This window comes from Cnephaeus nilssonii (genome assembly GCF_951640355.1).
Source record: "Cnephaeus nilssonii genome assembly, chromosome: 3".
Lineage (NCBI taxonomy): Eukaryota > Metazoa > Chordata > Mammalia > Chiroptera > Vespertilionidae > Cnephaeus > Cnephaeus nilssonii.
Window position 1 is genome coordinate 16109276 of NC_137074.1, and position 15286 is coordinate 16124561.

Here is a 15286-nt window from a genome sequence, read left to right on the forward strand (position 1 = left end):
ACTTCAGAACTTTCCCAGAGAATACTCGTTCCAGTTTCCAAATGCTTCACTGCAGGGCAATATTTAGCACAGCAGAAAATGTTAATTACCATCAAATGCATTCCGAACAATTTCATCCTAATGCCATTTGCAATTGGTGCGGTGAAATTCTGATTTGAGCAGAGCTTTCCTGGTTCCAGATCACTGATTTGTTTAAGCAGAAAGAAAAGGAAACCTTGGCTGACTGGCTAATAGCCTTTCTTTAGCTCTTATTGTGCATTTAAATAAGAAAGTAATCCCAGACAAGTAACTGAGTAGAAAAAAATCAGTTTCCTCCTGTATTTCCAGTTTGGGGACATGTAAGTTCCGTTTTCATAAATGCAGGAATTCTTCCATTTTATGACTTCAATCACTCTATAATCCATCCTTGACCTCTGACACTGGCACAATTCATTCAAATGTGGGTATTGTATGGAGAACACTTTAAAAAGTAAACATGTTATTGCACAAATATCAAGCTAATTTGCAGCACAATTGGGATGATTCATGACAAAACACCTACTAAATAGAATAGGTACATACAAAAAGAAATACACATTTTAATCCTCTGACTTGTTTTTGTGACTGTTAAAAGTAATTAAGGGGGAAAAAAGAAAAAAAAAAACTATAGTTTTAGCTATTTTAATAGTCACCCTTTATTTCTACAGGTTTTGCTCTACTTGGTCACTCTTAAGCCATTTTCCATTTCCCAGGACAAAACAAATGTTTACTTGTAGAGTTTTATAGGAATGACATTATACTTAGAGCTAAATAATCTAATTTTAGTTCTTCATGTAGAAATGAATCAGTACCTATCTACCTCTCTTATAATTGACTAGAGGCCCAGTGCACAAAATTCATGCACAGGTAGAGTCCCTAGCAGCTGCTGGCTGCCAGCCAGGGCCTCCCTTCTCATATTTCAGCAGAACTGCTTGCCTTTTTTATTATTAGTGTGACTTGATATTCAAACCCCTAGCAAATGCATGTTAAGTTTACTCATATACTTTGGTATAAGTGTGTTTTGCGCTACTTTATTTTTTTATCTTTTTACTTTTAAAATGAATTACCTACTTATTAGAGCTATCATTGGCTGCATTGCTATTACAAGTACAATGTAAACCATAAGGAATGACAATTGAACTTTATTGTCATAAATTGAATACAAATATTACCATTATGGTTGGGCCCTAGAACCTGTTCATAGAAATATTTATTGTCATAAACTAAGCACAGATTTGGATGAGAGATTTTATATTGCAACTTTAAGTTTCAAAGTATTTTCTGCAATACTGTATGACTGTGTATTACTATGATAATGATGTTTATTTTAACAAACATTTTTAATTTGAACCCTCTTATCTTAAATGAAAGTTGGGCTCTCCACCTTTTCACCTGATAATAAATGTCTCTACATTGACACATATCTCATACATGTCAGAGGCCCCTGTTGGCATAGTAAGAAATTAATCAAAAGAACAGCTCGAAGAAAAAAGTAATGAAAGAGTTTAACAAGTGTAGTTGAATTGAGTTCCCTGTACCAGACAGGCTGTTTAACTCTTTCTCGGGATGGAGATGGTTTATCTAATAACACAGCATGACTGTGATATCCCGAATTACATTTCATGAGTCTTTGGCTCCTCTACTAAGAAGCACAAGCTGCATTTCCATTACAGCAACACCCCATTAAAATAAATGGTGTCATCAGAAAGAGAATGGCTGAAAGTGCTTTTGTCAATTCCTTGCAGTTATTTGTATTCAGGGTAATTGAAACTTGTTATCAAGTTAAGGATCAGAGATGTATCCCACTGGTTAGTTATTTGATATATTTGAAATGCATTTCAAAAAGTACTTCTTAAGTATTTTAAAGGAATGAATTTTCCAAGACTTCTGTTCAGCAGAGAAATGCTATCTAAATTGTCTGCCTTGACAGCTTAACAGCTACACTGGACAACATTTGGGTTCTGGTTATATGTTCATTTAACCAGGTTGTATGTTTATCTGCTCATTGACATATAATGTACTTTTATGCGTTTAGTTATGTGAAAATTCAATACATTCTCTAAAATGCCAGCTAGTAGGAGTAGCTGATTTTGAAATTTTCCTATTCCCTGAAGAGAAAATGAGAATGATCATCAAAAACAACAAACAAAATAAAACAAAAACCCCACTGGCCACACTGGCCATGGCTGAACTTGTGAAGTAGGAGGAACTGGTTTTCTCAAGTCTTCACTAAGCAGTGTTTTTTGTTGTTTGTTTGTTTGTTTTTGTCTCTGCAGTTACACTCTCTTCTCCCTGAGTTTCATTGAGAATTGAAGGAAATTCATGGCACTTAGATTCATTAAAATTAAGTGAATGGGAGATAGGAGGTTGTAGTAGATTCTTCTACAGAAACTTTTGCAAGACAATTATTCAAAAAATCAAGGAGAGGAATGCCGCTGTGGGAGCATAAGAGTTTCTCAGCCTCTCTCTCTCACCCTTTCCAGGGGGAGAACCTGTCCTTATTCCCATTATCACTCTTTCTATGTCTCAAATACCTTCTTCAGTGTCCTGTGTACAGGACTGTCCTCCCTTCTGATCTATTCATAATTGACCTTAATTGTTAATGCTTTCATTTATGTTCCCTTCTTCCCTCCTTCTCTGTCTATACCCATCAAGAATATGTCATATACACATCAAGCGCCACTTATTGAGGCTCAGTCTAAACTCTGCCTGTGGCTCGGACCAGATGGTCAAAATGATTCAGAGTTTAATCAACCCAATAGGAGATAGGAACGTGCTGTGGGATGAACTTGTGATTAACTGAGTTGAAGTTTTGACTTTGACACTAAGTGAATGTACACAGCGTTCACAAGCAATTGAATACCTCAAATGCTCAAGTTATCCATTTAAAATAGAAATAGTAGTTTCCTAATTTACAAGTATGCATTGAAAACCAATACTGAATATTCCAGGTAATATGTAGGCAATTGTCATAAATTGCCTACGTATTACCTGTAGATAGGTAATTGTCCAGTAGATAGCATTTCTCTGCTGAACAGAAGTCTTGGAAAATTCATTCCTTTAAAATACTTAAGAAGTTGTTGATTTTTAAAACAACCTTGAAAATCTCTAATGTATATCTATTTTATATATGATAAAACCAAGTCTCTAACACACAACTAACTCAGAGAGACAATTTTATTTTATTTTTAATATATTTTTATTGATATCAGAGAGGAAGGGAGAGGAAGAGAGAGATAGAAACATCAATGATGAGAGAGAATCATTGATCGGCTGCCTTCTGCACACCCCACACCGGGGATCGAGCCCGCAACCCGGGCATGTGCCCTAGGTCAACGTTCAACCACTGAGCCACACCAGTGTGAGAAACAATTTTAATCCACCAGCTCTAACACATCTTCCCAAATACCCATGTTCTTTCCCCAAGTGAGACAATGTTTATGGAAACATTTTGCAAAAGATAAGTTTTTGTAAGAGGTTTTATTATTCTTACTAAGCTCATCTGGGTTCAGTCAAGCCTGGCCCAGGAGGGTATGGAAGGTAGACCAGGACCTGCCACCAAGAAGAACATGATAGTGTTGTATTGTAAGTCATGGAATGAGATACAAGACGCTTTAATGAGCCAATTAATTAGGAGTCTTTTATAGCGTGTGGCCCAGAGGGAGGTGTCTCTTCCAAATATCTGAGCCCCGACATGGAGGAAGTGTCTCATATTTATACCTTTTGAGCTTCTTTGTTTGCAGATTTCTCAAAGACCTCTGTGTAGGTTATTGTTACAGTTAGTTTGTAACCTTGAATACATAATGAGTTAGTACTTGGAATTATTATCAGTATTAGTCTATTACATTAGATGGCTAGCTTGCAAGGTCAGACAGTTAAGTTTATCTTTTTCTATTATTTGAACTAAAAAACAAAGTCATTTTACAGAATAACAGACTGTCTTAAAATGACAGAGTTTATAATGAGAGAGTTTACAGGACTAGGGACTATCTAACAATAGCATAGAATTCAAACAGCAGGTTTTTTTATACAAGATGGAGGTTACTATGCTTCAATAGGTTGGCAATGATGCTACTCTCAAGCCACAGCCACGGCATCTCTGTCCCATCAGGTACATCATGAACCCAAATATAAGAGGCTTATTACAGACATATTTGGAAGATGCACATGACTTCCCAAGGATCTGTGTAAATAAGACAGATGATATATAAAAGATGGATGAAAGAAGAGGGAATGACTGAGGCATTGCCATAGGTGTAGAGATGTTTAATCATCCCTCCTATAATCTGATTTCTATTTTACTGGGAGTAAATAATTCCAGTGGAGAGCCTGCTTTAATGATAGGAAAAATATATACTTATCTTAGTTTTCCATATTTTTCAATAGGTTACTCTTATTTTTTTATCTTAAATGTAGCATGATAATAAAAATAAGAATTGGGATACTAACAGTAGTTTATGAATTTTTACATGAGAATTTTCTTCTAATAAGCAAGAAGATGACAATATAAGTATGCGAACAATTATAAATTTAATCTACCTACTTAAAGTATCATACTTTTAAATGGAAATCTGTGCTCCCTTTTGCTAATTAATTTGCATTAAGCCCAGTCCTAACTTGTCTCCTGGACAGTATTGGGTAACAGATCACTTTATGGCAATTATTAAGCAAGTGGAGTTTCAGTTTATGTCCCTTTTCTGACAGTCAAATACCTCAATAAACAGGATGGTGAGACTTCCTCTCTACATGCCCCCCCCCCCAAAAAAAAAAGTAGGAAAAATAAAAATGGCAAGATTAGTGATTTACTAGCCTTCTCATGAGAGAGTGGCAGATATGAGATTTGTTCCATTATGATCATTTTCTTCTTTACTGCAGAGGGCTGATACCTTTCTCATGCAGTCTATTTATAAAATACGTTCAGCAAAACTATTTTCTTGCCCAAATAATTCTGGAAAATGCTACACACTATTATGCTCTCCACAAAGAACAGTGGAATATTTAAGGTTTTATGACACTCTTCAGTAAAGAGACCTGTTTGCCTGTGTTTTTCCTTTACTTAAGTTGCAAGATTTTCCCATTCACGTACTCTAAAATGTATCTGTCAAAACCAAGAAATGTAATTGGAAATTTTCTAGCAAATAGTATTAATTAATATTACGTTACTAGTGACTTTTCATTGTTTTCCTTTTCAGCGGACTGTGGAGGACCTTTTGAACTGTGGGAGCCAAATACAACGTTTACTTCTATGAACTTTCCAAACAACTACCCTAACCAGGCTTTCTGTGAGTAATCTTTTCCAGGCCATGGGAAACAATTGTATTTATTAAAGTGTCCCCTTGAGGCAGCAAAGTAGATTACAAAGGTGTTACATCTGGATACACCTACATTTATGAGATTGCTTAATATAATGTTAACGACAAGAATAACAATAATAAATTGCTATTTTAAGCAATTATTTCAGGTGCTGTGTTAGTGCTTAATATAATTTTTCAGTCACTTCTCACAACAGTTCTTTCAAGCAGGTGCTATCCTATCTAATAAAGAAGGAATATGCAAATTGACCATCACGCCATCACAAAGATGGTGGCACCCATAGCCACAAGATGGCAGTGCCCAGTCCCCTCAGCCCCACCGGAGTCCCCCAGTCCTTTCAGCCCCACTGGGGAGGGGGTGTGGCAGGTGCATGGTGAGGTCGGACCTATCCTCAGCCCCCCAGCTGCCCAGGGCCAGCTCGAGGTGCAGGCAAGCCTCAGATGGCGCTGCTCAACTGATGCCCGAGGCACAGGCAAACCTCAGATATTGGCTGCCCAGCCACCTAGGGCCGGCCCAAGGCATAGGCAAGCCTCAGATGTTGGCTGCTCAGCCACCCAGGGCCAGCCCGAGGCTCGGGTAACCAGGGCCAGCCGAGGCTTGTGCTGCCGGGAGTGGCAGCAGCAGAGGTGTGATGGAGGCATCGCTTTCCCCTGATCGCCTGGTCACCTCCCACCCTTGAGGGCTCCCAGACTGTGAGAGTGGGCAGGCTGGGCTGAGGAACTCCCCCTCCAGTGCATGAATTTTCATGCACCGGGCCTCTAGTTACTATTATAATTCTGAAATTTAAAATGGGAATAAAGTCAGTAAATGAAAGAGCCAGGCTTACTCCAGGTACTACTCTCTCTTTAAAAAGAAAAAGAATAGTTTGTTTATTTTTAGAGAGAGACACATCCATGTGAGAGTGCAACATCAACGGCTGCCTCCTGCACAACCCCCACCAGGGATTGGGTGGAGCCCACAACCTGGGCATGTGCCCTTGACTGAGAATTGAACTGGCAACCCCCTGGTACACGGGACAATGCCCAACCAACTGCACCACTATGGCCAGGCCAGATACCGCTCTTTTAGTCACTCTCTTTGATTATACATATGATGCCTGTGGTGTATATAACAAGGTTGCAATTCCATAGAATAAAGTCAGTGAAAAGTATAAAGAGCAAAGAGTCAATTGTAACATCCTTACCTTTTGTAGTTATAGCCTAGAGCCAATAAAGCAGCTAGAGTAATGTGATTAGATCCCCAGTAAAATAATAATAATAATAATAATAATAATAATAATAACAACAACAACAACAATAACAATAAGTTACTAAAAAGAAATCTAAGTCTAGTGAGAAGATGAGTTAGCTGAAACTGCATGAATTCTATCTATAGATCATTACTCCTAAAAGGAGAAGTTCATTAGAGCTGGGTAGAGATTGTGTTAAAGATGCAGTTCCCAGCTCCTCCTACAAAGATTCCACTTTGGTGGGAGAAAAAGACATGTTTTTCCCATGGCCACACCTGGTTAGCACCATGGATCTAAACAGAGACTTCTACCAGTAAAAGAAATAGCCCGTGACAGTGAAAAATGTGCTGTTAGAAAATGTCAACTGCTCTTGCTTCAAATGATCCAGAGATAAGTATCACTTCCATAGAATAATAGAGTCACTATTTTAGGGAGATATCTGATTTTTAAAAAAAAATAAACAGCCATTAATTTAATGTGACTTGTTTGGGGAACCAGAGATTATCATCTCCACTTCACACTGAAAACATCTTTTAAACATATCACTTGTACAAAGTAATGCTTTGAAAAATCTGAAAACTGGCGGAACACTGAAAGAACAATTTGGAGAAATCTATTAAATGTATTGATTTATTCAACAAACATATACTGAGCACTTTATTTGTTAGGCACTGAAGTACGTAAAGAAGAAACAAACATAATTCATCCTAGAGGAAGTTTCAGATAAATTGTCAGGGGTTACAAAATACCCAGGGTACTGTTATAATAAGGATAAAGGCAGAATGCTATGGAGGGACAAGAAAGGTACGTAACACATGGGAAGTTCAGAGGTTAGAAGACATGATTTTTTTCTTGCACCTTCAAGCAAAATTAAGGAGTAGTAAACAATGAAATTGGGGAGGGGAGGAATCTTGCACCGTGTTAAGCAGTTTGGATTTCATTCTGAGCACTGGGGAGGCTTCCAATGGTTCACATGAAAATAGTGGTAAAATCAAGCTTGCATTTTAGATGAACCCATCTGGCTTGTAGGATCAGAGATAGACGGCAAGGGAAGAGAGCCATCAGCATCACCAATTAGGTAATGAAAAACAAGTGACTTAAACTCAGAGAGTGGCAATGGGGACTCAGAAGTAAATGAGACCAAGGGATTTAGGAGATAGGATTGGCTGGCCTGGGTGATTGATTGGCTGTGGTAGGAGAGAGGAGGTCAAGGAAGATGCAGAGGTTTCTGGTGTAGACAATTGTGAGTGAATGATTAGTGGTGCCATTTACTGAGATAGAAAGGATAAGAAGAGAAATGAGCTTACGGAGGAAATAATTCCGTATTCTATTTATTACATGTATGAGTCTGAGATACTAGTACATACATTCATACACAATAAATAGTTTATATACTTCATAAGAAAAGCGCAGAAAATAAAAACTGGAAGTCATTACTACATCGATGAAATGATCTTCTTTACGAGTGAATAAAAACACATACAGCATGAGGAAAGGACCTAGAACGGAATCTAAAGAATAAATTGTGTAAGGAATCAATAAAGAACAAGGAGTGTTTCTTGATACAAAGGCTGGTAATGTTCTTTTGTGTGTGGGTGGTTTTTTTCCCCAAAATGAACTACCAGTAAACAACATGTTTAAATAATGGCAAAATCACTTAAAGAAATACCAAAGTTTCCTTGTCCTACAAACTGCATTTTAATCACCCTGTTTTCCTGTAAAATGAATCATGAGAAATAAGATAATGAAACTAGAATATTAATACCTTTGATGTTTATTAAATGTAGATTGTAGGAGCAAAATACTATTTGTAAGCTTTGATTGAAGTATGCCATTTTATATAAAATAAAACAAATTCAGTTTCAGTAAATCACTTCAAATTTTGCTGAAACTTTACTATAAATACTCATCACTAGACCAATATATTTCCTCACATACACAGAAAAAAACAACAGTTTGGAGTATTGGTTTTCATAAAATAGAAAAAAAATCTTTGAAAGTGATTTGAAATTCTCAATAGAGTTAAGCTTTTAAGAAAAATAAAAAGAAGCATGTTCTATGCTAAGTGTTATTATTTATTACTTTTAAGGTGTTTGGAATCTAAATGCACAAAAGGGAAAGAACATACAACTTCATTTTCAAGAATTTGACTTAGAAAATATTGCGGATGTAGTTGAAATCAGAGATGGTGGAGGAAATGAGTCCTTGCTCTTAGGTAAGTCTGTAGTTTAAATATTGTGACGGTTGTATGGCTCAAGATGTTGGACTGATGGAGAGAGCATTTCTCAATAAATGAAATAATGCTTTTAGTTCCTACTAGCAGGTGTTAATTCCCTACAATAAACATTACACCTTGGAGACTAAGAGCTAAGAACACTTTTTTTAAAAAAATATATTTTATTGATTTTTTACAGAGAGGAAAGGAGAGGGATAGAGAGTTAGAAACATCGATGAGAGAGAAACATCGATCAGCTGCCTCCTGCACACCCCCTACTGGGGATATGCCAGCAACCAAGGTAGATGCCCTTGACCGGAATCGAACCTGGGACCTTTCAGTCCGCAGGCCGATGCTCTATCCACTGAGCCAAAACGGCTTCAGCTAAGAACACTTTTTATGCAGTTTTCTATGCATTGTGTGCACATCAGGTGCCCAGATATAACTATCAAATCAAATTTTATTTCATATCAAACTAACAAAACAAATTGCATTTTTATTATTTTAATTGTATTTGTCTCTAATTTACTAGCTGCTTCTAATAAGTTTCTAAAAATTTGACCAAAGTCGGTTTTCCCCCACAATCTATTGATCAGTAATTTTTAAATAAACGTGGGGAAAATGTACATTCTAATGGAAATTATTGTACCTAGATTATAAAATACATGTTAACCTAGTAAAAAATCTATCTGTCAAATATAATAATTGATATCTTATTGAACTACTACCAATTTTTAAGGAAGATGTATCTCTAGCTAAGTCATATATTAAAGTATAAAAATGTATAATGGGTCAACTGGAATGCATGAACAGCACACTTCTCAAGTAAAAGTGTTTTATAACTGTGCTTTGCACTCATTTAAACCATTTTCTACAAAATCTGGCCTGATGCAATCAGGTTGCAATCACATGAAAATGTGACCAACGAATGAAGACTATAGAGGGCACTTTCCACAGTAATGAAGGGGCAGAGTGGTGGCGAGGGCTCCCTAGTTATACTAATCCAGCACCCATTACCTGGGTTTCTTCAGCAAAATCCCACAAAGTTCTAGATTGAGAGCTTCCTGTGAAAGGCTTTTGAGAGCCACACGCAGGACAAATAAGCAATGAAACATGCAGTGGGGCCAGGAGGTCAGTGCTGGAAGAACTGAGGAACTTCACAAGTGACTTTCTTATGTACAATTATAAAAACATTTTCATTACGTTGTCCTTCTAATAAAAACTTCAGTGTTCTCGTGATCTAAGAAAAATCATTTTTTAATATATTTTATTGATTTTTTACAGAGAGGAAGGGAGAGGGATAGAGAGTTAGAAACATCGATGAGAGAGAAACATCAATCAGCTGCCTCCTGCACACCCCCTACTGGGGATGTGCCCGCAACCAAGGTACATGCCCTTGACCGGAATTGAACCTGGGACCTTTCAGTCCACAGGCTGACGCTCTATCCACTGAGTCAAATCGGTTTCAGCTAAGAAAAATCATTTTTTAACATTTCACCACTTATATGTACAAAAATCATTGAAAAGTGATAATTCCTAAAGCACCTCAGAATCCTAGTTTTCACATTTGTAGGCAAACAGTTCTTTTGAAACAGACTTGCTTTCAGGGACCCAAAATATAAATTATTTAATCATATGAATGTATTTTTAATTTGCTTAAGCCTTTAATGTTTAGTAGAGTATTTCATTGTTTATGCAACCCCCAAATCACAGGATTTATTGAAAACTACCATTTAGGTTTACATAATCTGTTTCTAATTAATCCACCCTTCAGATTAGGTAAATGATTCGACTCACAAAAAAATGTCAAATAAGTTTGGACGAAGTTATTAAGAGAGACTATATTCTCCACTGTTTCATAACGGTCTTTAGAAGCACCCAAATAATCATATTTCTGGGATAACATGAGCTTGAATAGTAGTGGTGCTAATCAGCCAGAGAATGTTATGAGTAATTCGTCATTAAATTATAGAGCCACAGAAACCTCAAGTAATATTGGAAAAGATCATTAGAGAAGTTAGCTTCCAAGAAGCAGTGTCTAGAATGTAGAAGAATGTACCCATTGCATAGAACTGAGAAAATGGATATATTTCTTTCTAGACCCAAAAGATCATCTCACCGATTCTCTTGTTTTCCTTTGGAGCAGCTGTGTACACAGGGCCTGGCCCAGTAAAGGATGTGTTTTCAACCACTAACAGAATGACTGTGCTTTTCATCACTAACGATGCACTGACGAAACGGGGGTTTAAAGCCAACTTCACTACCGGCTATGGCTTGGGTATTCCAGGTAAGTGCACTTGGGATTATGTGTTGCATTGTAACTTTTGGAGCAAAACGATAAAAGCATATAGGACTTCAAGGCCTAAATACGTTTCAATGTTTGCATTCTATAAAACACTAATTTTCCTCATCTTAACAAAGATTTTTCTTTCTCCCTTTACATCTATTTAACCACTACCTGAATATGTTCAAAGCAGGAATCCACATCGTTTTTCAACAAATCTATTTGGCCCTTCGCTGGTGTGTGAAGAGTCAGTGGATTTTACTCACTGAAGTGGGCCATTTTAAATGTTACAAATGGGGTTGTTGGCACTGTGAGGAAGGAGGACTGTCTGTCACATTCCCTTTGCCAAGAGCATTTTTAGAGAACAGCAGGGAGACAGGCAAGTGAGCTGTTTGAATGCCAACAACATCCAATTAAAAGATTAACATCGTTAACTTCTTAGAGACAAGCAGGGTAAAGCCAGTTCTATGAAGGATGAAGGAATTTGATGCTGATTTTTGCTGGTATGCACAACCTTCTAACCTTCTATTTTTATTATATTCATGTCATAATTAGCAGGGGCATAAAGAACAAAATTGTTTCCTGCCTGCCCATCACGGATACATCTATCCTATATAATAAAAGGGTAATATGCAAATTGACCCTAATGGTGGAACAACCGGTCGTTATGATGCGCACTGACCACCAGGGGGCAGACACTCAATGCAGGAGCTGCCCCCTGGCGGTCAGTGCGCTTCCACAGGGGGGAGCACTGCTCAGCTAGAAGCTGGTTCATGGCTGGCCAGCACAGCAGCAGTGGAAGGAGCCTCTTCCACCGCTGCAGCAGCGCTAAAGATGCCCAACTAACGGCCCAAGCTGGCAGGTGGACATCCCCTGAGGGCTCCCAGGCTGCCAGAGGGATGTCTGACTGCCAGCTTAGGCCCAACCCCCCAGGGAGCAGGCCTAAGCTGGCAGGTGGACATCCCCCAAGGGCTCCTGGACTGAGAGAGGGTGCAGGCCAGGCTGAGGGGGACACCCCCATGCTGAGTGCACAAATTTTTGTGCACCAGGCCTCTAGTATCTTTATATTCATCTATGATATAACTCTCTGCATTCAACAATCCACAGGGAACTTTTTCTCACTTGCTGCTCCTCTTGGACTATGATTTTTCTTATGCTACTGCCCACAACTCTATGGTTCTCTCTGGGTGCAAATACATCAGAAAGACAGAATACAGGTTATTGTCTCTATCTATCTTTCCCTTCCCTAGGAGAGCGTGGCCAGTTTGTCTTTAATTAGAATGTCTAGAAAAGAGGTAGGGTGGGAGCTTTGATCCTCATCTGGCCTATTATCCAATCCCAGATCCATCTGTGCAAATACCTGTCCTCCCCTCACACCTGGCCTGGACCTGTGACTGCATCACAGAGAGCTGTATGCTTTCAGCTTTATAGCGAATATGAAAATTGACCTGTATGTTATCTATCCTCCCCCTGAATAGAAGTGAAAACAATTGTGAGAGTCTGTAATGGATGTGCAGGAAAAACATAAAGCCACAATTTGAAAACATAGGCATCTCTAAAGGGAAAGAACCAATCAAAGCTAACAGTGAAAGGTATAATGGGGGGAAATTTTATAAATCCTGGATATGATTGAAGTGACATAAAAATCATGAAATCTTACTGTTGGCTGTAAAAAATTAATAAGCAGGTCAGCGCTGTAACTCTCTTGTTTAAATTTTAAAATTTCAAAAGGAAGACTTTGAGTCAAAAGTTAGACAAGCTTTATATGTTGCTGATTTCATAATAAATACTTAAAAACAGTAGAGTGGCATTTCTACGTCTTTAAGGAGAAACTGCTGCAATAAAAAAATGTATAGGCATCAATAACATTCATATTTGAATGAAACTGAATTATGTGCTCAGTTCTGCAAAGTATCTTCAAATACAGCAAGCAAATGCCTAATACCTATTGTACTGGAGGGGAGAGCCTCCCAACTTTTTTCTAAGAACAATGTCATGGAAAGAACTTTTGAAAAAAGTATTATATTTTCAAAGAAATGGAGGTGAGCATTAAAACCAACCGAACTATAAAAAATATATATTTCTAACCAAAAGGGAGAAAATGTATTCAGAACTCCAAACAATTGAAATGATTGTTGGCCATTCCACCACCTGCAACAGAGAAAGCATCTAAAAACAAAATTTTAGAGAATAGTTAGTCTTTAAACCCACATTTTAAATTTTAAGTGAGGAGGGAAGAAAGAAGTGGAAAAAGAATAAGTTGTGGAAAGGCAGGCAGCAATACTAGTAAATCTCTTCTATTAAAAATATTACAGTCACTGGTTTTTATCAGAGTTTCATAATGAGATAAATACCCCACCAAGGATTTTGAAAAATATTACAAGCAATTTCTATTCATGATAAAAGCCGAAAGAGCATAAACTATTGCTTCCCACACAAAATAGAGACCGGATTTTACGGTGTGGAGGTGGGTTATATTTGTTTGCCCATTTGCTAGATTTCAGCTACTATGATGATGTTATTTAGGGAGTAAATCATTTAGAGAAAATTCCCTTGATTGAAGTTAGAGCAGAGTCTTCCATGACCATCGCTGTGTGGTGTGTATGCTGGGAATGTGTTTTCTCATTCCTCCTGGACACGGGACAGATGCTGCTGGGGAGCAGAAAATTGAGTGATTGAGTTGTCATCAGCACAATCTTCTCCCAGAGAGATTTTTAACACCAGAAAAAACTGAAAAGCAATTATAGGAACAGGGAATTGGCAGCGGAAGATAATCAAGCTGGTAATGGAAAGAGAGGTTGGGCACACATATCTGTTTATATTGGTGCTCTGCTTGGCTGGTCATTTTGGGAAGAGTGTAAAAGGGATATCATAAATGTTCAGCATTTTTGTGCTTCATTTATCTTCTGAGATATTTTTGGGACACCTTCCAAAGTCTGTATTTGAAATGTAAAACAATTATATACCATGTTTTTGTATCTCCTTGATCCTATTTTTAACATTTCCAGTTACATTCAACTGGAATATAGGAAGTATAGATTTATTAAGATGGGTCGCCTTCAAATGTCCCCTTATTGCTCTTTTCTGATATCGAGAGTCTTCATTTGGAAGTTAGCTGTACTTATCAGGCAACTGTGGAAGTGGCAGCTGATCACATTGAAGGTTTAGAGCCCTCTCTAGATTGTGTGGCATGTGCCTTAGAGATCAATTGTGTTTCACCTAAAACTGAGCATATGTTGACTAAATGAGGCAGGGTTACTGGAGACTTCATAAAAAGGATATGGGGAAATTCATTTCTTAGCAATATTTTTTCTCTCTCTTGCCACTATGAGTATAAAACTATCAGAAATAAGATTTCAGAGACCACAGAGAATTAAACTTTTGAACTAAAGACTTCTTAATGAAGCTGAACTGCTATATGTTATTGAAAAGAATAAGAATCCAACTCATGCATGTAAAGAAAATTTTAAAGAGTTTATTTAGACATCTCCTCAGAATTTATTACTTCTAGTCAGTTCAGTAACAATAGACTATTTTGCCCCATTCAGCAATTTTTTATTCAATGCATTCCTCTTACAGAAACAAGTTAATCTTTCTAGACTCCTAGCATATAACCTTTAACATCTTTCACTAGAGCACAAAAAGGAATTACAATTTTCAAATCTTTACAAATGTTTTTATTCATATTTTAATTCAGATATTTAAACTTCCATTCAACAAATATGTGTTTTTCTAATTAAATAAAGTTCGACTATACTAGTAAAAGAGTAAAATTATCAATCAGTTTATCTATGGTTAAATTACTGGCATTGAGACATAATGATTTTGCATAATGATTTTAACAAGCTATGAAAACAAGATAATGAGATAATTTAAAAATAACTAGTGGTGACTAACATTTTATAAGTATATTAAGATATTTGATCATAGATATGTAATTAGGCTTCAACTTTTTAAATAAATATAATCAATATTAAAGTACGGATTTCAAATAGAATATGGAAATACAAACACATGTACACCACGTTTTAAACCTTCCATTTTCTAAAGGAGAAGTAATACTAGAAAGATAAAATATAAAGTTAACTAAAATATTAATGTTTGCCTGTAGAATATTTAGTTGTCTTCACCCATTTATTATCTCGCTAATCTGGTTAAAAAATATGTGTTCAAGAAACAAATTGATAATTACATTTACAAGAACCCCCTTAATAGTATTACATTTGAT

The 15286-nt window shown here is 37.0% G+C and overlaps 1 protein-coding gene across 3 annotated transcripts in view; it reads left to right on the forward strand.

The window, feature by feature from the left end:
- The window catches only part of TMPRSS15 (transmembrane serine protease 15), a gene marked incomplete at both ends in the record, with an annotated part of 111096 nt that overhangs the window by 63194 nt on the left and 32616 nt on the right, over positions 1–15286 (forward strand). For all 3 annotated transcript variants that reach the window (XM_079767362.1, XM_079767363.1, XM_079767364.1), the window contains 3 exons: positions 5211–5300; positions 8649–8774; positions 10921–11061. In XM_079767362.1, the coding sequence (XP_079623488.1) occupies positions 5211–5300; positions 8649–8774; positions 10921–11061 (357 nt within the window). The remainder of the gene's footprint in view (positions 1–5210; positions 5301–8648; positions 8775–10920; positions 11062–15286) is intronic.